The sequence below is a fragment of the Phascolarctos cinereus genome, unplaced genomic scaffold, assembly GCF_003287225.1.
Source record: "Phascolarctos cinereus isolate Bilbo 61053 unplaced genomic scaffold, phaCin_HiC Scaffold_4;HRSCAF=312, whole genome shotgun sequence".
NCBI lineage: Eukaryota > Metazoa > Chordata > Mammalia > Diprotodontia > Phascolarctidae > Phascolarctos > Phascolarctos cinereus.
Window position 1 is genome coordinate 122,595,932 of NW_027555847.1, and position 17,389 is coordinate 122,613,320.

Here is a 17,389-nt window from a genome sequence, read left to right on the forward strand (position 1 = left end):
GATCTGTGTGAACTGATACAGAGTGACTCAAGCAGAGCCAAGAAAACAACAACGTAAATGGAAAGAGCAACTATATGCCAAAAAGTTAAAAGTAAATAAGACAAAATTGTAAAGATCAAGCAGAACTTGAATGAAGAAATATGAGAGGGTATCCCAAGCCACCCAGTTTGGAGGTAGAAGATCCGTAAGTGTTACACATTGCATGTTTTCAAACTTTTTCAGTGTGTGGATAAGTTGTGCTGATTTTTTTTTTTACTCTCTAAAAATACTGTTTGTTATATGGGATGGCTCTCCCAGGGGGGAAGAAGAGGATAGTTGGTATAACTATGATGATGTAAAAATAGAAAATATCAATTAAAACCTTTTTTAAAAATGATTGAATTTGGTAATTAAGAAGTCACTAGTGGTCCAAGAGCAGAGAAATGATTAGATGTATTGACCTATTTTAATGTAATGGAACACTGATGTAAGTAAGATTCACAAGTATGAGAAATCTCAAAGAAACTTTATTAAATAATGCAAAGTGTAAAAATCAGAATCAGAGCATAGTACATAGTAACTATGGACATATTTTTTAAAAAGTAAATGGTAATGGACGAAGAAACCTGGTAATTTTTTGGAATCAGTGGAAAATTACAAAATTTTAAATTCATTTCAGTATAAATGGTTGGGAAGCAACTTTGATTGGTTGTATTGATGTTCATTATTAAGTTTATTATAATTTTTAATGGCAGTTTGGATTAAGAGTCAGTGTACCTGGATTTGATTTCTGGCTGCCAAAGTGAGCTATGTGACCATGGGCAAAGACCTTAACTGTTTTATCCTCCATAAAATTAGAATAATAGTACTTGTTCTCTTTACCTGACAAGGCCTTTCTAAGGAAATGATGAATGTAAATGGCTTTGTAAACTATAAAGCACTATACAAATTGGGGTTCTGGGGAAGGTCATTGGTGACTCTGGAAAAGAGTCCAGTAGGGTGGTAGAGATAGAAGCTATATTGCATCCATGTGGAATGGTAGTGAGCAAGTGCAGTATAGACTAAAAATTTGGCAGTAAGTTAAGGGGGAAGAGATTGGAGTGATTGCTTGAGAGGAGGTAGGAGGGATAATGGAAAGGTTTTCTGGAAGAGGAGACCTGAGAAAGTTTGTTAGTAGAGGGGAAGATATATACATAGAGATATAGAGATTAAAGATGAGACTGAGGGAATGACAGGTAGAGCAGGGTCCTTTTACACTATCGGTAAGGAAGATCATCTAAGCAAATGAATAATCTAATAATATTGTAAAGTTTCTTAAATAAGTTAAGCATTTTTCAAGTTCCATTATTTGTATATCACTGATGCCTTAAAAATAAATTTGGTGAACTTATTAAAACAGAAACAGCAGGATCTTCCTTTATTTAATAACATTTTTCACTTGCTACATAGACTTAATTTTTTAAAAAAAATATGCACACCAAAGGAGGTTTTGTTTTGTTCATTTCATGTTACATAAATTATTTCTTTTTTCTTCTTCTGAATCTGCAGCCAGTTTAGCAGCTGCCACAGGAGGTTTCCTCTACTTTATTGCCTACATCCCATACTTCTTTATTGAACCTCGATATAACCGGCTTTCTCATAGCCAGAAGTTATCATCTTGTCTTCTCTCAAATGTTGCAATGGCATTGGGAATTCTGATCATAGTCAAGTTTGAAGGGAAAGGTAAGCACTGATCTTCACAAATTTGTATCTTTGCTGACCTGACACCTAACCATAGCTAGAGAATCTTGGACTATGCTGGCCTGCAATTTGGGTAAAACTCTTAGTTGCCTTGGCATTGCTGTGTTTCAAAGTAGACCTTTCAGTATTTATAGTTAATTTTGAAAATCACTTTGGGCAACTTTTTAATTGGTGTAAGAGTGGGAGATTGGTGGTAATTAGATTAGGGTTCTTATACGTCATTATCGAAGAGAGCCTGACACAGAACTGAGGTTCTTTGGGTTTCATGAGTGATAGGTGATGGTACAATTAAAGTTTTGACTTTTGATAATGTACAGAAAACTTGATTATATGGTGATCTAGGGTAAATTAAATAGTGTTTGGGAGCAATTACTCCTCCAGGAATTGGGAAATTATTGTTTTTGTGCAAAATGATTAGCACTTTGATTAATTTGTACAAGGATCAGAGTGTTGGTGAAGAGTTGAAATATTTAGTTGTAATTCAGTAGGCACTTTGAGAAAAAGAGTCATTATTAGTTAGTGTGGCATAGACAGAATGGCAGTAGCACTCACTTATTAGGACAATCATAGTTCATCAGTTCTGAAAATATGACTTTTAGTGCTATCCCTTTGAGATGGCCTCCTGTCTGCTATGTACATATCTTATATGTTCTTAATTATGTATTTGTCATCTCCTCCATTAGAATGAGAGCTCTTTGTGAGAAAGGAGAATGTTTTTGTCTTTCTTTGTATCACTAGCACTTGGCATAGTGCCTAGCACATAGTAAGCCAGAGGTGGGGAACCTATAGCCTTGAGGCTTCATGTGGCCCCTCTAGGTCCTTAAGTTCAGCCCTTTGACTGAATCTAAACTTCACTGAGCAAATCCCTTAAATAAAAGGATTTGTTCTGTAAAACTTGGACTCAGTCAAAAAGCTGCACCCAAGGACCTAGAAGGCTACATGTGGCCTCTAGGCTGCAGGTTCCCTACCCCTATAACAAATACTTAACAGTATTTGTTGACTCACTATGCTGTGCTTTAGCATTTTAGTAGTCTCCAAAGGATTTGGACTCCTTAGAAAGAAAGCAAAATGGAGTTGATAAAAAGATAAACCCTTTGATATCTGAATCTGCGACATCCTAATAAGTTGTTGTGGTAGCAGAGGGCTGTCTAGGTTTTATCCTATGAATTGTGTCCTCTGCATAGCTTTGGTTCAGTTTTGTTGTTGGTTTTTTGGTTTGGTTTTTTTTTTTGTTATCCATCTGTGGAGCCATATACTTAGTCTTTCAAGAACTTTTGACATTCTTCTAGAAGAATGAATATTAGGAACTCTTGACATTCCTTGGGAATACTGAAGTCTTAGGAATTGCCATATTAGTAATTTTCTACAAGACTCAAAAGAAAAAGAATTAAAGAAATAAAGTGAAAAATAGCATGCTTCAGTCTGTATTCAAACAATGTCAATTCTTTCTCTGGAAGCAAATAGTATGCTTCACCATTAGTCATTTGGGATTGTCTTGGATCATTGTATTGCTGAGTCATTCACAGTTCTTCAGCATACAATGTTGCTGTTACTGTGTACAGTGTTCTTTTCTGCTTACTTCACTTTGCATCAGTTCATGTAGGTATTTCCATATTTTTCTGAAATCATCCTGCTTGTCATTTCTTATTGTACAATAATATTCCATCACAATCATATACCACAATTTGTTTAGCCATTCCCCACTTGATGGGCATTCCTTTGATTTCCAGTTCTTAGCCATGACAAAAAAAAAGCTACTATAAATATTTTTGTACAAATAGGTTCTTTTCCCTTTTTGGGGGATATAGACTTAGCAGTGGTATTGATGGGTCAAAAGGTATGCATTTTATAGCCCATAGTTCCAAATTGCTCTCCAGAATGGTTGGATCAGTTCACAACTCCACCAACAGTGCATTAGTTTCCCAGTTTTCCCACATCCTTTCCAACATTTATCATTTCCTTTTTTTGTCATATTAGCCAATATAATAAGTGTAAGGTAGTACCTCCGAGTTGCTTTAATTTGCATTTCTCTAATCAGTAGTGATTTAGAGCATTTTTTTCATCTAACTATAGATAGCTTTGATTTCTTTGTCTGAAAACCATTCATATCCTTTGACTATTTAACAACTGAGCAATGACTTGTCATTCTTATAAATTTGAATCAGTTCTCTATACACTTGAGAAATGAGGCCTTTATCAGAGATACTTGTTGAAAATTTTTTCCCAGTTTTCTGCTTTCCAGTTTTGGTTTCATTGGGATTTTTGTGCAAAAACTTTTAAATTTTATATAATCAAAATTATCTATTTTACATTTTATAATGCTCTCTATAGTTTCTTTGGTCCTAAATTCTTTCCTTCTCCATAGATCTGATAGGCAAACTATTCCTTGCTCTCTCAATTTGCTTATGGTATCACCCTTTATGTGTAAATCATGTACCCATTTTGCCCTTATCTTGATATATGGTGTGAGATGTTGGTCTATACCTAGTTTCTGCCATACTGTTTTCCAGTTTTCCTAGCAGTTTTTGTCAAATAATGAGTTTTTGTTCCAAAAGCTTGGATCTTTGGGCTTATCATATACTAGATTACTATGATCATTTACTATAATGTAATATGTATTTAATCTATTCCAATGATCCTACCCTCTATTTCTAAGCCAGTAACAGATTGTTTGGATAATTACCACTTTATAATACAGTTTGAGTTCTGGTGTGGCTAAATTTGTATTTATAACAGTTGGTTGGTTATTGTCCTTTGTTCTCAGAGAAGATCAAAATGTCATCACTATATTGGAATCAAATACAATGTGTCCAGCTGGCTGCTCAGAGCAATATGAGCTTAGAAGGCTACACCACAGGTCGAGCACAAATAGTCAATGAGCATTTAGAGTGAAAATGTCCCTAAATTTGCCCATCTTACATTTCTTTTGAGCTATTGCAATTCTGCTTCATTCATAGAGCACAGCACTTACTTTGATGCAGATACACCATGCTGGGCTATCCTTTGCCAGTGTCTCCCATGTCACTAAATTAATTCCAGAGTTTCTCAGAGAAACCTAAATAGTGTCCTTGTATCACTTCTTCCGACCACTGTGTGAGCCCCTGCCCTGTGTGAGTTCTCCATAAAATAGTCTTTTGGGCAAACACTTGTTTGGCATTCAAACAATATGGCCTACCCATAAGAGTTGTACTTTCTGCAGTAGAGTTTGAACGCTTGGCAGTTTAGCTTGAGAAGGGACTTCATTGCCCAGTACCTTATCTTGCCTGGTGATCTTCAGAATCTTCCTAAGACAGTTCAAATGGAAACCATTAAGTTTCCACAGGCATACAACAAGAAGGTCAGCATAGTGACTCTGTAGATCTTCAGTTTGGTAGGCAGTCTAATACCTCTTTACATCACTTACCTTTGGAGCCAAACAGAAATAACAGAACTAAAGATATTTGTGTTCCCCTCTAATAAATAATATAGAATGATAGTAGGAAATCTTAACATTTCGTAAAGCCAAATGAAAATGGGCTCAATTCAGCAATATAAAGAAATGTAGGATAGAATAAAATCAGACTCAATAAACAAATATTTATTAAGTACCTACTATGTGCTGGGACTTATGGTAGGTTCTGCAGGGTACAACAACAAAAAAAAAAGTGAAATAATCCTTGACCTCAAGGACATTAGGATAGAGAGTTTACATGCATATAAATAGAGGTATAGGGCCTGTGGATTGGGCCTGTGATTTCATTGGTATAGAAAGGTCCTGGGTAAGGAAACTCCCATCTTACCAATGGAGTTCATTATCTTTTCTGCAACTTATAGCCTTATGTGGTAGCCTAACCAAGAGCTAAGGGCATCTAGATGGCTCAGTGGATAGAGCGTGGCCCTGGAGTCAGGAGGATGTGAGTTCAAATCTGGCCTCAGACACTTACTAGCTATGTGACATTGGGCCTAGGAGGCAGCAGTGTGGATCAGTAGATAGAGTACTGGGTCTCAGGAAGACCTGAATTTAAATCTGGCCTTGGACACTTACTAGCTATGTAATCCTGGGCAAGTTACATAGCCTCTGTTTGCCTTAATCCCCTGCTAGAGAAAGAAATAACAAACCATTCCAATATCCTTAAAAGAAAGCCCCATGGATAGTATGGTTCACAGGATCACCAAGAGTCAGATGCAACTGAACAATAAGCCTAGAGCACTGAGACGTTGAGTGATTTCTCTAGGGCCACAACATATAGTATCATCCTGGATTTGAGGCCAGTCGTCTATCCACTATGTCATGTTTTCTCTCACACATATACATATATACAAAATATATACCAATCTAATCCCAGTGTGGGGTGCATAAAAAAGTGAATTCACAGACTGTGTGTGCCAGTTAGTATATGCCAACTAACCTCAGTTGCCCTTTTTGTTTGTTTGTTTGTTTGTTTTGGCAAGGCATTTGGGGTTAAGTAACTTGCCCAGGGTCACACAGGTAGTAAGTGTCAGTGTCAAGTATCTGGTCTGAGATCACATTTGAACTCAGGTCCTCCTGACGCCAGGGCCAGTGCTCTATCCACTGCGCCACCTAGCTGCCTCTCAGTTGCCTTCTAATTCCATCCAGGGCTACCAGCAGTATCCTCAGCTACTTAAGTATCAAGTTGCTCTCCTGAAGGAAAAAAGTATACCCAAATCTAGAATTCTTGGCTTTTAGATTCATTCTCTTTTAAGTCTTTTTAAGTTCTAAAGGAAAAGGTCTAAGGTGTGACTCAAATACATCTGAACTCTGGAATATTATTACAATAACAGGCATTCCTGTCAACTCCAGTTGATAATAACTTTAAATTAAATTTTATTTTTTCAGTTAGCAAAAATCCATTTTCTCTCCACTTTATCTTCTCTCCTCTATTAAAAAAACTTCTAATAATTATATATGGTTAAGCAAAACAAATTCCGTCCCAAGTCCATCACCTCTCTGTCAGGTCTGTAGGATATTTTATCATCATTCCCCTAGAATCATGGTTGGTCATTGTGTTGATCCAAATTCTTGTCTTTCACAGTCGTTTATTTTTACAATGTTGTTATTGTATAAATTGTCCTCCTGGTTCTCCTCACTTCACTCTGTATCAGTGCATACAAATCTTCCTAGGTTTCTTTGAAACTGTCTCTGTTATCATTTGTTACAGCACAATTATATTTCTATTATATTCTTATACCATGATTTATTTATCCATTCCTCAATTGATTAACATCCTTTTAGTTTCCAATTCTTTGAACTTACAAAAAAGAGCTTTTATAAATGTATATATGGGTCCTTTTCCTCTTTCTTTGATTAGTTTAAGGCATAGACCTAGCAGGAGTATTGCTGGGTCAAAGTATATGTACAGTTTAGTAACTTGTTGGAAATAGTTCCAAATTGCTCTCCAAATAGATGAACCAATTACAGCTCTGCCAACAGTACATCAATGTGCCTGTTTTTCAGCAGCCCCTCTAATACTCATTATTTTCCTCTTCCCAATTTTATGAGTTTGAGGTGGAATCTCCAACTTATTTAAATTCTCATTTCTCTAGTTATTAGTTATTTGGGAGCGTTTTTTATGTGGCTATTGACAGCTTGTATTCCTTCCTTTAAAAACTGCAAAAAAAAATTTATAATAAGTTTCTCAGATTAAGTCCTCATTTCTCATATATATAGAGAACTAAGCCAAATTTATAAAAATAAGTCATCCATTCCCAACTGATAAATGGTCAAAGGATATGAACAGACAGTTTTCCAAAGAAGAAATCAAAGCTGTCAATAATTATGTGAAAAAAATGTTATAAAACACTAATGCAAATTAAAACAACTCTAAGGTAACACCTCACACCTATCAGATTGACTAGCGGGATAGAAAAGGAAAATGACAAATGCTGGAGGGCATGTGGAAAAATAAGGACACTAATATAATACTGTTGGTGGAATTGTGAACTAGTTCAGTCATTCTGGAGAACAATTTGGAATTATGCCCAAAGTGCTATAAAAACATGCATATTCTTTGACCTAGCAATATCACTGCTAGACCTGTATCCCAAATAGATAAAAAACAGGAGAAAGACCTATAAATGCAAAAGTATTTGTAGCAGCTTTTTTTGTGGTGGCAAAGGATTGGAAATTGAGGGGATGCTTAGCAATTGGAGAATGGCTAACCAAGTTGTAGTTTATGATTATGATAGAATACTGTTGTGCTATGAGAAATGATGAGGGGAATGGTTTCAGAAAAACTTGGAGAGACATGTATGAACTGATGCAAAGTGAAATGAGAAGAACCAAGAGAACATTATATACTGTAACAGCAATATTGTAATGATGATTAACTGTGAAATACATAACTCTAATCAATACAATGATCCATAACAGTTCCAGAGTATCAGTGATGAAAAATGTTATCTACCTCCAGAGAGAGAACTGATGAACTAATTGCAGATTGAAGCATACTTTTTTCACTTTATTTTTCTTGTTTTTTTTTCTTTTGCAACATGGCTAATATGGAAATATGTTTTGCATGGCTTAATATGTATAATTGATATCCTATTCCTAGGCTTCTCAATAGATGGGAAAGGGGCTGAAGGGAGGAAGAGAATTGGGAACTCAAAATTTTTAAAAATGAATATTAAAAATAAATTAATTTTAAAAAAAGAAGACAGAAAAATGTCTGTTCATATTCTTTGACCATTTATCAATTGGGGAATGATTCTTGTTCTTATAAATTTGAATCCTTATATATTTTTAAAATGAGACCTTATCAGAGAAACTTTATATAAAATTGTTCCCCTCCTCCCCCATTCACTTACTTTCCTTCTAGTTTTAGTTGTATTGGTCTTGTTTATTCAAAACCCTTTTAATTTTATGCAGTCAAAATTGACCTATTTTATTTTCTACATTTTATTTGGTTATGAAGTCTTGCCCTATCTGTTAATCTGAAAAATTATTTCTTCCTTACTTTTCTAGTTTGTTTATGATTTCTCTTCATATTTAAGTCATATACCCATTTGGAATATACCTTGTTAAACATTGTGAGATCTTGGTGTTAACTTAATTTCTGAGAGTCTGCTTTCAGGTTTTCTTAGGATTTCAGGTGTTTTGTTTTTCCCAAATAGCGAGTTCTCTAACTGAGGGCTTTGAGTTTTTCTCACATTCAGCATATTGTATTCATTTTCATCTATATGTTGTATATCAAATCTGTTCCACTGATTGACCCTTTGCTATTTCTTAACCAGTACTAAGTAGTTTTGATGATTGCTGTTTTGTAGGATAGTTTAAGATGCACCCAAGTATCAAATTGTTTTATAGGATAGTTTAAGATGCACCAAAATATCAAATATTATTCTGAATATGGGACTCTAAGAAAACCATGTGGAGCTGACGCTGTCCCCTGCTTTAGCTGTAGCAGGATATTAGAGATCATACTGGATTCAGGCCTCCTAGAAAGTCTCACAGAACACTGGCACATAATAAGCACTTATTGACTGACTTGTTGACTGACACACATGTACTTCCCTTTCCTTGAGCAGATAATGATGAGTTCCTGGTGGCTTCAGGCCCCATTTATCAGCTGTTCCACTGACTTCAGGGCCCTCTGGTACATCCCTGACCAGAACATTTGCAGATTTCTGGGCATCTTCTTGTACAGTCTGGCAGGATGTTTCTTAGGGATGATAAGCTTAGCTGAAACCTTTCATACTTTATCATAAGTCCTCCCATATAGTTTTAAAAATAAATATTATTTTTATATGAGCTAAATTTCTCCCTATTTTCCTCCCTTTCCCTTCCCAGATAACTATTGTATATATCAAAGAATTTTTAAAAATAAAATAAACAGGGCCAGCTAGGTGATGCAGTGGATAAAGCACCAGCCCTGGTCAAGAGGACCTGAGTTCAAATCCGGACTCAGACACCTGATACTTATTAGCTGTATGATGCTGGGCAAATCACTTAACCCTGATTGCCTCACCAAAAAATAAATAAATAAAAGAGGAAATAGAGTTAAAAAATTGCAATCAATTAAGAAAAGAAACAAAGGATAAAAATCTTACAATATATCCAGTGTTCCACACCTGCAGAACTCCTAATCCCACCTTTTTAAAGGAATGGGGGGAGGTATCTTCTTCTATCTTTGCAACCTTGACACTGTCAATTGTGATCTTCTTGATACGCTCTTCTTTCTAGATTTTCATATTTATTTCTCCTGGTTCTTCTCTGACCACTCCTTCTTAGTCTCTTTTATTGGATCTGCATTCAGATCACACCTACCACCTCTGGGGGTCCTCCAAGACCCTGTACTGGACCTTCTTCTCTTCTCCTTATATACTATTTCACTTGATGATCTTAGCTTCCATGGTGTGTTATCATCTCTATGCAGGTGCTTCGAAGATCTTTTTGACCACCTTTAACCAACTCCATTCACATCTCTAACTGTCTATTAGATATCAAGAACTGAATGTCCTGTAGACATCTTAAACTCAGCACATACTAAAATGAACTCATTATCTTTCTTTAAAAATCCTCCCTCTTCCTAACTTACCTATTATTGTTGAGGGTACCACCAGTGTTCCTGTCACCCATGCTCACAACCTAGGTATCCTCCAGGACTCTTTCATTCTCCCATATCCAATCTGCTACCAAGTCCTGTGATCTCTTCCACTGTAACAACTCTTGTATGTACCCCCTTTTCTCTTCTGACACTGCTACCACCCTAGTACGAGCCCTCATCACCTTTCACCTTGACTATTACAGGAGCTGCTGGTTCTCCCTGCTTTGTCTCTCCCTACTCCAGTCCGTCCTCTACTTAGCTGTTAGATTAATCTTCCTAAAGTGCAGTTCTGGCTATATCACTCCCCTATTTAGTAAACTCCAATTTTATTTATTCTATTTAATGTCATCTTGTTTTTTTCTGAAATAATTTTTTAAAATTCTCCTTTTTTTTTTGGCTAGGCAATAGGGTTAAGTGACTTGTCCAGCATCACACAGCTAGTAAGTGTTATGTGTCTGAGGCTGGATTTGAACTCAGGTCCTCCTGAATCCAGGGCTGGTGCTCTATCCACTACTCCACCTAGCTGCCCCAAATTCTCCTTCTTTTAAGATAGTACTTTGTACCTATAGTTATTTTTGTTTAATCTACTTTAATGGCACCCTCTTTCCATAGGCTCTCTTCCCCTCAACGTCAACTTTAACTCCCTTCCTATTTGTCAAACTTTTCCCCTAAAACTATTTATTGATTTCTTTTTTATTTCTTCTTATTATTTAATTATTAAAATCTTTCTCCCTTTTTTCCTCTTCTTATTTCTCAATTAATCAGTCAGTAAATATTTATTAAGTGCCTACTATGTGCCAGGCACTGTGCTAAGCACTGGAGATACAAAAAGAGGAAAAAGGCAATCCATTACCTCAAGGAACTTACAGTCTCTCAGTTAAATGGTTAATCCAAAATACTCCCTTTTCTCTTCCCTTCTCACATATTTTATTTGTTAGTTTTTCATTTTCTTTACCATTCTTCTATAAAAGAATTTCTTTACTTTGCTCTCTTCATTCATACTGTTTCCTTTCTGTCTGGTCTAAACTTTTATTCTTTGATTCATGGTCTTTTACATATTTATTCTTTACTTAATCTCTTTGCATTCCACATAGAATTAAAACTTCTAAAAAATCAAGTTTGAGTTCCCTCTTCTAAATAATTTCTATGTTTTTGTCTTGTAAATGTCTTCTCAGTAGAGAGCTGCATGCAACAGGTAGCAGGCCCAGAGAAAGCAACACTATAACATTATCAGAAGACAGTAATGGCCCAATTACATCAGAAGTGTATCTTCCCTTTATTCTTGTGCCTCAATTACACATATTCCTTACAAATCACAGTAGTATAATGATACAGGGTTGTGGCCCCTCCACTAATATTCATTGGCCATATATGCTCCTTATATGTGAGCCTTGATCGCACATGTTCCCTATATTGGAGACCTACTTTTCCCACTGATGGTTTTTATGTTTGTGGGAGAGTGCACCTAAGCTTTATGGTGGAGATAGTTTGTTTATACTGTTTCATTAAAACACCTCTGAACTGACTGTTAAAAGTAAACACATTATTTGGGGCTTACAAACTATGATTTTGAGTGGAAGCAGACCCACAGAGTACTTGAACCAGGGATAACTTTTCTGAAGGCCTCGTAGAATCAGTTACTGGGTATGTCCTTTTCCCTGTCAGTGTTCTGTGGATAGAAAAAGTTCAGAGGCTATATAGGTCTTGCTTCAGTCTGGTATACAGAATAACTTTGTCTTTTTGTGTATTGCAGGGACAGGCATGCAATGGAAAGACTTCATGTCACCTATTAACATAGATGATACCCTCACCTTAGGACATGTGGTGTTAATGCTGCTATATGACTCTGTTTTCTATGGTTTGGTGACTTGGTATGTGGAAGCTGTATTTCCTGGGCAATATGGTATGCCCCAGCGCTGGTATTTCTTCTTGCAGGTGAGTTCTGATGCCGTTTTTCTTCAGATTGACCATAGTTATTGTTATTTTATGGAAGAGAGAACTTCATGATTCCTGTGTTCCCATGATATCCTGATACCAAAACCCTGAGAAGCAACTGTAGGATTACAGATTATGTCTTTACCATGTTAATCTATTATTACCTCAGTTTTATTTTTTCCTTAATTTGAGTCAATCAAGTAACAGCACCATGTTGGTCAAATGTAAACAAAACACATAGCCTGCATCTGTAAGTGTCGGAACTGCACGCCCACATCTCACCAGTTGCAAATAAACTCCCTCTTCCTATCATTTTCCATGTCTGAGAAATTATGAGTAAGGAGTACTGGGATACAGATTTTTATTGACTTCCTGTTGAAGGATGTTGCATGTTCAGGAACTTACAGACATAGAAACGGACTCCTCTTAGAAACAGAAGTAAATAGATTAATAAGATATCATGGATATACCTTCTTCACAATTCAGAGAGATTATTTTAATAGGAACCAAGGTAACCTCCATGCTGTTCCCATCCTGCCATTTGCCTGGTTGTTAACGGCAAAGCCCTTTCCCTCTTTTGCTCTCTTCCATTCTTAGCTTTGCTAGACTACAGTCAGCTCCACAGTCCTCAAGCCCTTTTAGGCCACAAATCATTGTGACATAGAAAAAGAGCCACCCACCTGATTCCCATTTGACTGAAAAAAAAAAAAAGAAACAACACAAAAACCCAAGCCTGATATGTAAAAGTGTTGAACTTTGAGTCAGGAGACCTGGGTTCAAATCCTGGCTCCAGTGTTTAGTGACCCTGAGCAAACCACTTAAGCCATGTAAGCTTTCTAAGCCTCAAGTTTTTCCTTGTTAAAATGAGGATGAAGAGTTAGACTAGACTAGGGGCAGCCAGGTGGTGTGGTGGATAGAGGAACCAGACCTGCAGTTAGGAGGACTTCGGTTCAGATCTGGCCTCAGATACTTAACTAGCTGCATGACCCTGGGCAAGTCACTTAACCCAAGATTGCCTCAAAAAAAAAATTAGACTAACTCACAAGATTGTTTTCTTCAAGAAAGAAACTTGGTCCAGCTTATGGAACGGTAAAGATTCTCCCACTTCACTTTCATTTTGGACTTCATTCTGGAGTTACCTCATTTTGGATCATGGCTTCTTGAATAATAGAATTTTTGTTAAATGTCTTGGAGACTTAAGTCTTTAGGCCATTTGGCTGTAGAATTTTAGTATCTCAGTTTAATACAACTCTGTTAATCCTAACTAGCAAAAAAGTGTGCAGAACTGTGGTGTTCATTGTCACTTAGTGCCCATCTTGGTAATTGAGTTTTGATTTATACCATAGCCTTCCTACTGGTTTGGGAAACGAAGAATAAGTTTAGAAGAGAAGGAGGAGGAAGACCTTGAGAAATCTTCGCAGCATGAATTCTTTGAGTCTGAACCTGTAGACCTGCTAGCAGGAATAAAGATAAAAAATCTCTCTAAGGTACTGTCGCGCTGGTCTCCTTTCTAGTTAGAACTAAGATTTTGTTTAGAGTTTTATATTTTTTCCTCTTATACTTTAAGGGACTTGACCCTAGTAAAGCATTAATATCATGTCTTAATAACATGTTCCATTCAGCTTGTGTACAAAGTTTCTTAAAACTTCTCTTAATTTATCCCTATATTTCTTATCTCTTTTATCCAGGAAAGGAGCAAATTTTCTTTGGATTATTAAAATGCCATAAATGTATACTTTTACTCTAAGAAGTTAGGTCTAGCTTAAGAAGCTGCCTCTGTGACATTTAGAATGTGTGCAGAAGTGATTTCTTCTTTTCTCAATACTTTTTGCATCCTTCTTTCACTTGTTCCTTCTGATGCCAGGGCTTGGAGGTAGAAAATAGAAAAGAGGGGAAAGTTGTGCTTTTTGCTGCCAAACTGTGATATTTTGGGGGCAAATATATGGCAATAATAGGCAATAATAATATCTTAGCTGACCCGAGTCAGAGATGTACACAGTTTTGGATATGGTGCTTTAGAGAGGTAGCATGAGAGTTTTCTCCCACCGAATCCATGAAGTTCTTTGTAAAATAATGCCATAACGTGGCAGAGATGGAGCTTAAAGCATTACCTGCTCCAGGATCTTTCCTTTAGACAAATAAATTTAGTTCCTGTCTACCAGTTCTTTTCCTGTTGCCTAAATACATGCTTGTTTTGCCCCATCCTCAAAAAAAACCTTCACTTGATCACATCATCCCTTAAAGCTGTTATCCTGTATATGTCCTCATATTTAGTCAGATTACTACACATATTATCTGTACTTTCTCTTCTCTTAATTTTTTAACCCCTTGTAATCTGGATTCCAGTATCACCACTCAATTAAAACTACTCTCTCCAAAGTTATGAATAGACGGTTGATTGCCAGATCCATTGAGTTTTACTCAGTGGTCATCCTCCTTGACATCTCTGCAATACTGACTATATTGATACTGTTCTCTCTTTTTTCTCTCCTTACCTGTCTGATACTTCCTTAGTCTCCTTTGCTGAATTGTTCTCAGCATCCTAATTCACTAAACATATCCCCAAGGCTCTGTCCTGGGCCCTTTTTCTCCCTCTTTATATACCATCTCTCTTAATGATCTCATCAGCTTCTAAATGTCATCTCAATTCAGATGATTCCCAGTCCTATGCATTTAACTGTAGTCTCTCTTTTAAGTTAGTCCCACAACACCAACTACCTACTGGACATCTCCAACTCCAACATATCCAATTGGATATCCCTTAGGTTTCTAAGAATTTAGTGTGTCTAAAACAGAACTCACCATTTTCCCCCATACTAGCCCTCTTTCCCCTTATATCTATTTTCCTTATTCCTGTTGAAGGTACCACCAGTACTTCTGATCCCACATGTTCATAGTCTCAGAGTCATCATTGACTTTTTCCTTTTTCACTACCATATCCAATCATTCGCCAAGTCTTGGTTCCACTTCCACAATATCTCTCACATCGTTACCCTTTCTCCATTCACATGGATACTATTTTCTTTCAAGTCTTCACCTTTACCCTAGACTACTGCTTTGATCTCCTAATTGCTTTCACTGATTTTAGTTCCTTTCCTTTCCAATCTATCACACAGCTGCCAAAATGATATTGCTGAAGTGAAGGATTGACTCTATTACTCTTCAACTCATAACTCTCCAGGGATTCCCTATTGGCTCCAGATTCAACTGTATATTCCTTTTTGGGGGGTATTTAAAACCCTATATAATATGATTCCACTCTATATTTCTAGGCTTTTGTAATACTCTCCTTTATGAGCTCTTGGATCTAGCCAAACTGGCCTACTTGCCATTAGTTATTCATTACATATCATCTCCTGCCTTCATGGCTTTCACAGAATCACTCATGCCTGGAATACATTCCCTTTTGACCTATACCTTTTAGAATCCCTGGCTTCCTTCAAAGCTGAGCTCAAGTGTCACTTATTATAGGAGGCCTTTCCTGATCCTCCCAGTTACTAGTACTTCCCTTCCCCCTGGAATTAACTTCTTATTATTTTGTATCCATTTTGTGTTTACTTTATTTGTATACAGGTTGTTTCCCCCAATAGAGAGGGCAGATACTGTTTTGGTTTTGCCTTTGTTATCTCTAGCATCTAACAGTGCCTGACACTGGGTAAGCATTTACTAAAATTTTTTTTATTAATTCATCACGTATGTCTTTTTGAAAATTGTTCTTTTCTGATGATTCTTCTGGGATCAAAGAGCTTTATCCATTTCAGAGTTTCACACCTGATAAAGAAGTATTCTTATATCCAACCAAAATTCTTCCTTCTTTAAAATGAAACTCATTTCTTATTATTAAAATATATTGTTCAAGATCTCCCTTTGACTTTGAGGCAGCCAAGTCACTCTACCCCACTTAAAGCAACAGACCAAATGCTAGGTTCTGATTCTTTTGGCAGGTGAGAATGCCTCCGCTGATTCATGCAAGCAATCAAAGTTGCGAACTAGGTGCAAATAAGACCTCAGCATCTCAATCAATTAATCATCATTGGTCAATTAATCAATGCCTTTAGACTAGGTATAAGATGTCCTTATCAACTTAAAAGGCCTTGGAAGCCATTGGATGAAATGGAATGATTTTGTACGGAAGTAGTTTTTGCCGAGTGATTGAACAGCCCTGTTGCATAGGAGCCCTGGTACCAGCCTCGTCTTGGTCTCCTTCTACCCCTTAACCAGAAGAGAGCCTTGTGAACTATGGATGGTTGGAGGATTTGGATTTATGGGTATCATTACAGTGTCCCCAGGACAACAGTGAATGGCATATCAGGAGCCAAGGATAAATGGGAATCAATAAAAAAAAAAGTAGCTTCACAACTCCACAAAAAAGTACAGCAGGAAAGTGGTACTGTACTTAAGGAGGACTTCATAAATGTCCCATGTAGTGAAGAAAAGAACTTTAAGCAACCAGGACCTATGAATTACCCCTTTGCTACCTGTGCTATCTACACTTGAGCCCACTTTTCCCAGCATGTACTGGTGGGAGAATGTGTCACACAGACTTTGAGCCAACTGTTGTAATTATACTGCCTTAGTAAATATTCCTTTCTAAGATCTAATTAAGTCTGGATTACTAAATAATAATCTATTGATACTCAATGGAGGGAACATGCCAGTGAGAGAAGGCTCATGAGCCATGGTACAAGAAGACTACCGCTTGGTCTCATCTGTAATCACTTGTATTCCCACCTCCCAGAGTGTGTCTATTCTAAGAATGTTTGATAGGTTTTAGGCCTCTTGGATCTTCAAATTTGGGCAGATTGCTAGGGATCTTAGGGCCCATGACCCAGAAGAGTTCCCATCTGATTACTTCCATGCCCCAACTTGTTGCCATAGCTCCTGTTTGTTTCCAAGTTCCTGTGCAATGGTTCCCACCCATCCTGGAGTTTTCTCTTGGAGCCTTTTACTTTTCTTGCCCCCAGATATAGACCCTTTTTGGCTACTGGAGTCCCTTGCCTGGCTTCTATTTTCCTCATTGGCTCTTCTGGCAGGCCTCCTTTCCTATTGCCTGTAGACTGTTAGTGACTTATTGTTCAGTTCTGGTGGAAAAAGTCATTTAATTTCTCATTAGAATTCTTAGTCATCATTTGGTATGACATTATTTTTAAGGTATATGGAAGATAGGATACCTGCCTCTATTCAAGCAGTCA

General features: G+C 36.9%; 1 protein-coding gene across 1 annotated transcript in view; it reads left to right on the forward strand.

Annotated features, from left to right (window-relative positions):
- Positions 1 to 17,389, forward strand: part of LOC110221646 (phospholipid-transporting ATPase ABCA3-like) — a 207,041-nt gene that overhangs the window by 41,383 nt on the left and 148,269 nt on the right. Inside the window, exons 8-10 of the mRNA XM_078152511.1 lie at positions 1,532 to 1,701; positions 12,016 to 12,197; positions 13,544 to 13,684. Of these exons, the coding sequence (XP_078008637.1) occupies positions 1,532 to 1,701; positions 12,016 to 12,197; positions 13,544 to 13,684 (493 nt within the window). The remainder of the gene's footprint in view (positions 1 to 1,531; positions 1,702 to 12,015; positions 12,198 to 13,543; positions 13,685 to 17,389) is intronic.